Source organism: Orbicella faveolata, unplaced genomic scaffold, assembly GCF_042242905.1.
Source record: "Orbicella faveolata isolate gen_17 unplaced genomic scaffold, um_ofav_v1 contig_14, whole genome shotgun sequence".
Lineage (NCBI taxonomy): Eukaryota > Metazoa > Cnidaria > Anthozoa > Scleractinia > Merulinidae > Orbicella > Orbicella faveolata.
The window spans coordinates 22,215,001-22,225,519 of NW_028301541.1; the positions used below are offsets into that span (position 1 = coordinate 22,215,001).

At 41.3% G+C, this 10,519-nt stretch overlaps 1 protein-coding gene and 3 non-coding genes across 4 annotated transcripts; 2 read left to right on the top strand and 2 right to left on the bottom strand.

The window, feature by feature from the left end:
* Window positions 1-174: 174 nt before the first annotated feature.
* On the top strand, window positions 175-258 carry Trnal-uaa (transfer RNA leucine (anticodon UAA)). Its single transcript has one exon. It is a non-coding gene; the product is annotated as a tRNA-Leu (tRNA).
* A 4,617-nt stretch (window positions 259-4,875) lies between these two features.
* Window positions 4,876-4,959, bottom strand: Trnal-uaa (transfer RNA leucine (anticodon UAA)). Its single transcript has one exon. It is a non-coding gene; the product is annotated as a tRNA-Leu (tRNA).
* Window positions 4,960-5,419: 460 nt separating this feature from the next.
* On the top strand, window positions 5,420-5,503 carry Trnal-uaa (transfer RNA leucine (anticodon UAA)). Its single transcript has one exon. It is a non-coding gene; the product is annotated as a tRNA-Leu (tRNA).
* Window positions 5,504-5,911: 408 nt separating this feature from the next.
* Window positions 5,912-10,023, bottom strand: LOC110062264 (potassium voltage-gated channel protein Shaw-like). The gene is made up of 3 exons (XM_020769139.2): window positions 9,132-10,023; window positions 8,071-8,203; window positions 5,912-7,325 (listed from the first exon to the last, which is right to left on the bottom strand). The coding sequence occupies exons 1-3, from the start codon at window positions 9,678-9,680 to the stop codon at window positions 6,379-6,381; spliced, it is 1,629 nt and encodes a 542-aa protein (XP_020624798.1). The 5' UTR covers window positions 9,681-10,023; the 3' UTR covers window positions 5,912-6,378.
* Between the last annotated feature and the right edge of the window lie 496 nt (window positions 10,024-10,519).

Genomic DNA, 10,519 nt, shown 5'->3' on the forward strand with positions numbered 1-10,519 from the left:
ATTAATTTGCACGAGTGAGTTTTTCAAAAAGCTGAAATTGCACCAGCAGCTTCACAATCTGGGTCTGGTTATATTTAAAACCACTACCACATAGCCTGAAAAGTGTCGGAGATTAACTAAAATTTTAATTTACATGAGCTATTAAAAACAAACACGGAGATTACATGGAACGTGACCAGGATGGCCGAGTGGTTAAGGCGTTGGACTTAAGTTCCAATGGACTTGTTGTCCGCGTGGGTTCGAACCCCACTCCTGGTCTTTTGTTTTTTAAAACGTATTAAAATACTGCTGACCTAATAGCCCTGACCTAATCGAAGGTTATCAAGAATTTCATTTTCTCTGCAGATATACCAGTCTCCGAGGTCAATATTAGATGATTCTGTGTACGTCATAAATAATTAATCTCTCCACCCTCCGATACCATCCCTGCAACTTTTTAAACCTCTTTTTGCAACGTACATTTTTGGTGTACATTTCTCATAGGATTGGAAGTCATTAAGGACTTCTTCAACCTATACATGTTGTACCTAGCTTTTAATTAATATCAGAAAATGTCAGAAAATCTTTTCATCGTAAGATAATAAAGTAAGTTTATAGGGTCAGCATTTTGTTAGGGTTTACCCTCCTACGCAGCCATTAGATCCATAAGATCTTTCAAGCTTAAAAGCGCAGGCGTTTTGAACGCATTTACAACGTGACATTTACGAAAAGTCCACAATACGTGCCCAAAGAAAGAAAACCGAACTTCCGGTTGACCTCAGCCTCTTAAAAACTTGTGCCTCTGTGGGATGGGCCAAGAGGATATTTGCACATGAGCCGAGTGAACATCCTAACACTACAAGTAAATAAACAGTCATTAGAATTGCTGATCTTTATTAACGCTAATATTTGTTTCAACAAGTAGACAGCAACGTACCACAAGAACAAAATAACCGTTTATTTTCAAAGTCATTCTTCCTTATATATACATCATAACGAGGCTAACGTGCACCTTAGTACCGAGGCTACCTACGTTACCATACATAACATCCTTTTCCTTCTAAAAAACAAATAATAAAAAATAATAAACAGACAAAAAAAAAGACTGTTCCAGTAACAGACCACATAACGTGTCTCGAATTGTTAATCTGAGTTCTCTGTTTCAGGCTTGCTCCCACTAAGTCTCCGTATGGAAGTCCTTCAAGTGCTGAGGCCGCTTTACAACTCGCCCTGAGAGTGTCGTCTTTAGGTGCTCAGACACTGCAATTGGTTGGCCACTTGACTCAGACTGTCCCTGGAGAGTGACGGGGTCACGGCACGCCCCTTGTTGCTCAGACACCCCAGGAGCCACAGCAGCCCTTTCTGCCTGCTTGGATGGCGACGCTTTTTGACTTGCGCCCTGCTGGATGAAGCGTTCTGTCAGGTTTAAATTACGCGTCAATGTGCTTCTGTTGTAAGACTCTCTTGTCTTCCTTAAATGACGACGGTTCCGTCGATATCTGGCACCATCTTCAGTAACCACCTCGTACGACCGAGTTCCCACAGATTTGTCCACCCTCGCTTTGACGGTCTCGCTAGTTAGACTTCGAGGGGAAATTAAAAAAACCGTATCTCCACTTTTACGCTCTGTAAGATCTTTGGCTCCCTTGTTGTAATTAATCGCTTGACGTTCTTTGTTAGTTAGCAGCTTGTCGTGGACATTATATTATGATCAACGACTGGTTTGGAGAGCCGCGACAAGGTAGGGACCTGGGTTCTGGTTCGTCTGCTCATGAGTCGTACCACTGGGCTGCTGTCCATTCCTTGACTAGGCGTGTTCCTGTATTGGAGCAGTGCAAGATAACGATCTGTCTTGGCCTTTCTAGATTTCTTCATAACTGTCTTTGCTGACTTGACGGCTGCCTCAACTTTCCCGTTACTCTGAGGGTATGTCGAGTAGCTTGTCACGTGAGCGAAACTCCAATGACGACTGAACTCCTGAAATTCATCTGAAATGTGAGCCGTTGTCTGACACGCACGTTTCTGGAATACCGTGCCTAGCGAATTGGGCCTTCAACTTCCGGATCACTGTCGCTGACCGTGTGTTCTAAAGAAGATCAAGCTCCCAAAACGAGGAGTAGTAATCCATACAGATAAGGTAGTTACGACTCCTGTTACTGAACAGGTCAATTCCAACTTTGGCCCAGGGTCTATCCGGGACTTCGTTTGAGATCAAGATCTCTTTAGGCTGTCTCTTGTCGTAGGATCTGCAAACATCACACGTCTCAATGAACTGTTGGATCTTACTACTCATGCCCGGCCAGTAAATGCATTCTCATGCTCGCGACAGGCTGCTGACAACACCGGAATGAGCATAATGAAGGCGACGCATCACAGGTCTCGACGCAGCGATTTCAGAATCAGCGTTTTCTGGTCTCCGAATGGAGGCGTGGGTTCGTATCCCACTTCTGACACCATGTTTCAACAAGTAGACAGCAACGTACCACAAGAACAAAATAACCGTTTATTTTGAAAGTCATTCTTCCTTATATATACATCATAACGAGGCTAACGTGCACCCTAGTACCGAGGCTACCACACATAACAATATTAATAGCTATTTATTAGCCATTTATTCAGGATGATACTCTATACGAAACGCTGGATTGAAGGTCGCAGTTCTTTTATAGCTATTTTTTTCTTGCTGCACATGTGATGGTGTTTTAAGCTTTCGTTGAGCAAGAGCGAGTTTCTGAACCTTGCGTCACTTTGCCGAATAAATAATTTTGTCACTCATTGATATCCTTATGCTTCACTGATGCAAGAAAAAAGCAGGACCAGTACAACTCCACATCAGCGTCATGTATGCTTTCACCGGTATGAGTACCAAAGATTAATTGTTCTGTTAACGGTTACAATGGTAAAGTGTGTATAGAAACAGGTGTCCTATACGGTTAAGAAGAAGGGTGAAGCAACTTGCAGTATTTCTACGTCTAATTTCCTTCAGTGGGGTGCTTGTATATCTCAGGGGTACCCCAACCATAAAATTCTCTGGTATCCATTTATACACCTAGGTGATAAGAGGCACTGTGAAAGTAAAACGAGTTGTTTTTTATCCCAAAACACTCCACAATATCCTGGCCCGGGCTCCAACAGGGACTTCTTGAAAGCTAGGTCGTCAGGCCAACGCTAGGCCACGGTGTCTCCAACTATTAACTGTACGGCATAATGAAACCTATTTTCTTTTTCTTTTTTCAGGAAAGAACTTCAAAGTGTGTGAAAACTGGCTTCTCTTCAGTCTGCTGTTGATTTCTTCATCATTTCGTACCCAGTCCTTACAACTCTAACAGCCGTGTCTTGTTTAGTCCTAACTGGTCAGCAGCTTACACCTCAAAAGGCGTTCACAACCATAGCTCTGTTCGGAGTTTTGAATAGCACAGCTACAAATTTGTTTGTCAAGACAAACTTCCTCTTGTCATATTCAATTAGCTCAATGGAAAAACATTTCCCGTTTCCTTCTAGAAGGTAACATCGATGCGCAAATGGACGATGATAATTGTCCAGTGGTATGTCAGTGTGCCATTGCCACTAGGTTTTAGGGCATCAGATAAGGTTCCAGAAAAAGAAAGATTCCCTAAGATTGCTTTGCATGACATATCAGCTAGTCTGGTCAAAGATGAGCAAAGTTTTCAGCTCAGCCGAAACATTATTGGAATTATAGGCCCCGCGCGTTGGTTGTGGCAAATCTTGCATTTTTCACTCCATCATCAGTGACCTCCACATTGATGAAGGAACTATCGAGACTAAAGGAGAGCTAATCATTGTTCCTCAGTTAGTCTGGGTCTGTTCGGGGACTCTACGGGACAATATTTTGTTTGGCCAGCCATTGGAAACAAAAAAGTACGAAAACATTCTAGACGCCTGTGCGTTGAAAGCGGACTTAAAAATGTTTCCCAAAGGAGACCTTACCCAGATTGGAGAGCCTGGAATAAGCCCAAGTGGTGGTCAACAAGCTTGGGTCAGCTTAGCTCGTTCAGTGAATGCAGATGATGATATCTTTCTCTTGGATGATATACTGAATGCCGTTGATTCCAAAGTTGGCCAACAAATTTTTCAAAACTGTTTCAGCGGAATACTGGCTGATAGACTTCGAATCCCAGTTACTCATCAGGTGCAACAACTGGAGACTGCGGATCACATTTTGGTATTCGACAATGGGGCAATTATAAGCGAAGGGACGTATTCTCAACTCAGCAATAACGACACCTTCTCCTCAAAGTTGATCACAGATGCAAGGCAAAGCGACGAACATCATGAGAAACTTTCCAAGTGCTTCGTCAGAAAGTCAGAATACTGAGTTGTTCCATCGATCAGATGACAAAGGGATTGAAAGAGCCGCGGAGGAAAAAGTGAAAGAAGCAGTGTCCTTGGATGTTTACTGGCAATACCTAATTAAAGAGGGGACAACGATGGCTGCGCTGTTAGTGTCTGGATCAATAGCAATATTACCAGATGGTAAGAGATTGTTGATAATTACTAAGTCCAAACAATCTCTCATTCTCCACGGCATCTAATCAGTCAATCAGGATGCAATCTGAAAATTTATTCTGATTACTGTAAAACATATTTAAGGTCCTAAGACCATTCTGAGACGGAGAAAGGTACTATAAGAATTGTAGACTAATATGGCTTACAAGCCAAATGGCAAGACACAAAAACGTCTGAAATAACAAGAAATCTTGCCGAGACTTTCACTTTCGTAGCTGAAATGTTTTTATGGGTAATATTTTTACGGTTAACTGTAAAAAGTTTCCAATTTTTACGCCTAACTGTAAAATGTTTGGCCCGTTTTATGGGTAACGATGAATCCCTAAGGTCACGGCTTCAGCAGTATTTTGATGTCTTTGGCAAAAAAAATACCAGGAGTGGGGTTCGAACCCACGCGGACAACACGTCCATTGGAACTTAAGTCCAACGCCTTAACCACTCGGCCATCCTGGTCACATTTGATATAATCTGTGTGCTTGTTTTTAATAGCTCATGTAGATTCAAATTTTACTTAATCTCCGACACTTTCCAGGCTAGGTGATAACTAAAAAGTTGCGTGTTTTTGAATACCCGGCATAGCCAATCGAAACCCAATTGAATTGTATTTCAATCGAACTCAATCGCACTAAATCGAACTCAATCCACGAATTGAGTTCGATTGAGTTCGGTAATCAAATCGAACTCACACAAAATGACTGGACAATCGAACTAAATTGAACTTTTGATTTCTGAACTCTTGATTTGTAAAACTGGAAACTGGTGTTGAAAATCAATAACAAGTTTCGCAAGGCTCGAGTTACTTCAGTGTAACACGTGTTTTTTTTTGTTTAATCTTTGTTCAAGCGAATTTATTACTGATATATGAATCGGCATTTTGATATCTCTTTCGTTTTCGGTTGTGAACCCATCCATTACCAGGATGGCCGAGTGGTTAAGGCGTTGGACTTAAGATCCAATGGACGTGTTGTCCGCGTGGGTTCGAACCCCACTCCTGGTAAGAATTTTCTTTTTTAACAGCCGTGTCAAGTTGTAAACTCGTTTATCTGTATAACGAATTTACGACGACCAAGGAATACTGAATTCGTAAACCGATTTAATTTCAATTTATCAGCGGCTGAGAAGATTTTAGTGACACTGACGTATTTTGTATTTTGTATTTCTCATTTCAAGCGGGAACAAAGCAGTGGCGGATCTAGGGGAGAGGCCCGGGGGGGCCCGATCCCGCCTTATTTTGGGAGAAAAACGAAAAAATCACAGAAGGAAGATAAGCCGGCAGGGCACGCAAAACAAAACCGCCACATCCACCTTAGTTTAAGGTCTGGATTCGCCACTGCAAAGCCAGTAACCCCGACCTGCTGTACGGGAATACGTGTTAGTGTCTCTAGTCGCACCAAGTATACTGATATGATTTTTATTATCATCCTTTAATTAATTATCTGAGTCAGTTAAACACCATGTTTCTATAATATTTACACACTCGGAAAGTAGCTTCTAATGTACTTTCGACTTGTATAGTTTTGCTTACTATTCCGTGTACAATCGTATAAACACTTTTTACAGCTTTTGATGTGAAAACTGTCGCTAATGATACATGAACATTCTGTCCATATATCAATCTGTATGACGTGAGCAAATGTTGATTATCCTTACTAAATTTCATACCTTTATTTTAATCTTAAAATATCAGGATAAGAATTCGTTGTTTACCATGTTTACCATCAAATGGCATCGTTATTTCTTAGTACTGTACACGGGTTTGCCTCTTATCTAAATTGTACCGTGATTTCTCGACGACCGCAGCTGTTGTCTTTCTTTGCTAAGTTTCGGATATCTCCGTGTCCTACTTAATTCTGCAACGAACATTTCATCTCCTCATACAAGGATGCTATCCCGTCTGATACTCGCCTTCCTCGTCAGGGGTAAAGATGGACGCGGTGACGAAACTTGCTTCAAAGGTATCGGAGGGTCCTGGGAGACTTGACACACACATGGAGACCTGGGTGACGGAATGGCTTTAGAATCAAACACAAAGCTGTTTCGATCACAGATCTGAAGGCGATTAGGTGAACGCTGGTAGCCACTGTCTGAGTTGTTGGAAATCACCATAGAATCAGTTTGACTGGTTCTGCAGGCCAACACAGTTGGCAAGCTCTGGCAGTCAACTTCAAAGTTTCGTTGCTTCCTGGGAATCTTCAGTTGCGCTTGCGCGAGGTTGTAGTATAGGGAAAAGGTACTGCCAATCACGGAGGCGGACGTAGAGAGGATGATAATGCCGCAAATGGAAGCGATACCACCAATGACCTTGCCTGCAAATGATTCCGGCACAATGTCACCGTATCCTACCGTTGTCATGGTGATGACACCCCACCAGGCAGCATTAGGCAGGCTGTGGAACAACGATTTGGATTTAGCCGTGCCCCAGCTCTTCTCGGCGTACAAAGTGAGGCTGGAAAAGATGATGACAGGAATGAGGAGAATGAGGAGGAGAAGGCCCAGTTGATGACGGCTAGCCTTGACTGTCTTGCCGAGAATCTGGAGGTCGTACAAGAGCTTGAAGAACCTGAAGATGCGCACCACCCGCGTTGTGTTCAGGACTTCAATCAGTGTTGTGCGCTCGAACACGAGAAGCAGGTATAGTGGGATTATTACCAGCAGGTCAATCCAGTTTTGCAGCTTCTTGGCAAATTGGAACTTACTGGGACAGAAAACCAAGCGCAACAGGAATTCCAAAGTGAACCAACCTGTACACACCGAGTCTATGATCGTCAGCGCGTCCATCGGGGTCCGGGAGCCCTCAAGCTCCGTTGTCGTTTTCGTTGCTGAGGATTGTTTCAAAGAAACTTTGTTATTATTGATCTTACAGGCAACAAAATGCTGAATATATTCGGCGAGTGAAAATCGTCACTACAGGACCGAAGTGATGAAATCTAAAACACGCTGCAATTTTGATGCCAGCACCCTTAAAACTCTCGCTTGGTTATGATTGGTCTGTTTCGGATTTTTCAACAATATGCCCACATCACAAAAAAGGCCAGTAATAGAATTTGAAGAAATTTGATCAGAACATTAGCACATATAGGCCAGTGAGAAGTGAGCTTAATTTAGTCCACAACTAATAGATGTTGTTGTTGTTTGTTTGTTTTGCAAATTGAAACATAACCTAAATCCCGCGCAAAAAAGAATGGCAGATGGTGGACCAAGTAAAGCCGTAAGGGGACTTTTAACGGGCTATACTCGTCACTTAAAGGAACTACGCTACGGCTTGCGCATCTGGAAAAACCTTAGCCTAAACGTTTTTCAAGTTTGTCGTTTGCAATCCGTGTTAATCTTCTTCATCCTTGACTATCCTTGTTCCTTTATGGTTTATGATTATCTCTTTGGTGTTTTTCTATCTTAGTAAACGACTATTTTCATGGTTTCAAAATAACTTAAAATCCCGTGACTGAGCTCCTTTAATTGCGATGTACATGTAGTTTTCCAAACTTATTAAGTACAGAGAACATCTTTCCTCCCTGTTGATGTCCCCGGTCAATTTTTAGGGTACCATTTTACCGCTGTACTTACTATAGTTGTTAGCTCCGTGTGTAACATTGCGCGTGACGGGCACTTCTCTGACTCCCTTGAAGTATTCGACGGTCCACAGGCAAATAGTGAAGATGGAGGTGACTATGAACCCCAGAGAGACCCAGGCAAATACCTAGTAAAATAAAGTTTAAAACAAGTTGCATGCGGAGAGGTTGAAAATATTGAAAAAAACAAAACAAAAACAAAACAAAAACAAAAACAAAAACAAACAAACAAAACAAAAAAACAAACTATTATTATCTGTTACTGTAAACTGCCGCTTATAATCCCTCCCTCTTATAAGCCCCCCTCCCCCCGCCCGGTTAGAGGCCGCTCTACTTGTAAACATAATATTCAGTTCTGATTATAAGCCCCCCCCCCCCCCCCCCGATATAAGCCCTACTGTAGTTTCAAATAAAATACGAAATCAATAAATTATGTTTTATTTCGGTTATAAGCCCCTCGGATATAAGCTCCTCCGGTTATAAGCCCGTCTAAAAGCTCTTACGAAGTTGCATAAGCCCAGGGGTTAGAAGCGGCAGTCTACGGTGTTGAAAAAAGCTGAGTTTTTTTACAACTGAAATTCGTTTAATTTGTAATTCAATAATCCCGTCAAAGAGAGAACTTCCCGAATTATTCAAATTCATTTACGGAAGCTTAAAAGGAGATTCAGATAATTTTTGATAGGTCAAGACAGATAACTTTTTAATTCACATCAGAAGGGTGAGGAACAGGGCAAAGCAACACAAAGCAGCGTTTTTGAAGGTTTTTCAGTAAAATCAGAAAATAAGAACGTTGACAAGAGTTTTAACATTCTAGGCCATAACATCATATGGCTTAAATTCTAAGTTTCTATCTTGTATTCGTCTTTGTGGTTTTATATTGATAGAAATTTGCATATCTTGTGCTAAACAAACAGCACAATTCTGAGATGAATTTTGTTTCGGTTTTTTCATGGTTTGCTGGAAGAAAAGACTTTCATCGCGCGGTTTTAACAAATATGCGTAAGTCAGCAAGTTACTTTATTCACTAACTGTAAGCACAATAGAATTACAAGGTACCTTAGCCGTCGAGGACGAATACGGATCATCCAGAATTTCCCAAACAATCGGCTGGTTTCTTTGCCACCACGACGAATTGGGATGATTGTAAAACCGATCTCGAGGCCTCTCATCCGCCGAGTTTTCATATTTTGGCCTAAAATCTAAGGCCTGCAAGTTTTCTTGAGCGTCCCTGTGTTTCGTGTAATTTGGCCAACAACATGATTCCATTTGTTGCTCATCTAAGCCCCAGTAAGCGAGCTCTTGCTCGAATAATGGACCGCAAATGTTTCGAGGACAGTGAAGTTTGCCCGTTTGTAAATAGTTCAAAACCTGCGCGAAAACGCCTGGATGTCGATCGAAAAAATATTCCCCCGTTTCTGGATCGTAATCAAGTTTGCTTCGGTTCTCTAAGATCCTCGAGAGCGGAATATCTGGTATATTTCTCAGCGTACTTATGTACGGCTCAAAGAGTTTTCCCCCGACATTCAAAACAACACGATCTCGCATATCCTTCTTTGAAGCGAGGGCATCAAGCTTGCTCGTGTCTCTTCTCTCTAGAGGTGACATTTTTGCCTTTTAGTCTGTAATTTACGGCATGAAGCTCGCTTGAAATTCCTGATCTTAAACCGCAAATTTAACGAAAAGATGACCAGAATTTCCCCCGCTTGTAAATCGAAGATGTTATTTTCTTATTGCATCCGGGTCTTTATTTTTCCATTGCACCTGTCTGGTTGGCGTTTCCTAGCAACGAATGACATCGATGATTTTATCACCAAGCCTTGAATTAGTTATATTTCTTTTTCCTCTAACGGTGATACAATCTAAGAATAAATGCTCTCGATCAGTCTGCCAAAAAAACAAAAAAAAAAAAGAAAGAAAAAAAGAGCCAGTTGCTTTCTATGACCAGGCTTTTTTAGAGTTGCTTTTGATGGCAGATTAAAATCAGGAGGCCCCAGATATTCGTTTTATTATACGTCTATCGATTCTAGGAAAAAACTACTAACGGAAAAATAAAGTGTGGACTCAGTTCACACATCAGTTTAAAAGGAAGCTTCTACACTTTTATGATAACAAATCTCTTTCTTATAATCTTCCAAGTACAAGTGAAGTGGTGGGGATGTAAGTATCTAAACTTATTTTTAGATCAGCTTATTATTATATACTAGAATAAGTTTATTCTTTTATCACTTTGGTTTCCTACGTGTGACTATGCAACGAATTTAATTAAGTTAAAGTTAAAGTTAAATATCGTTAGTTTGGTGATGTTCTTTGAAAGACCTCGTTGCGTCAACGATACTTTTTAAAATCCTCTTTCAAAGTGATTATTAAAACTTTAAAAAAATTACGGGAACGGCTAAGAAAAAATTGATTCGTTGCACAGCAAGGTTAAGTTGTGCCTCTGAGTC

Excerpts from the sequence above, each read along its gene's own strand:
- LOC110062264 (XM_020769139.2), bottom strand. The coding sequence starts at position 9,680 with ATGTCACCTCTAGAGAGAAGAGACACGAGCAAGCTTGATGCCCTCGCT. Across the intron at positions 8,204-9,131 it reads ATTCGTCCTCGACGGCTAAG|GTATTTGCCTGGGTCTCTCT; the intron begins GTACCTTGTAAT and ends TTATTTTACTAG. Across the intron at positions 7,326-8,070 it reads ACACGGAGCTAACAACTATA|CAACGAAAACGACAACGGAG; the intron begins GTAAGTACAGCG and ends AACAATCCTCAG.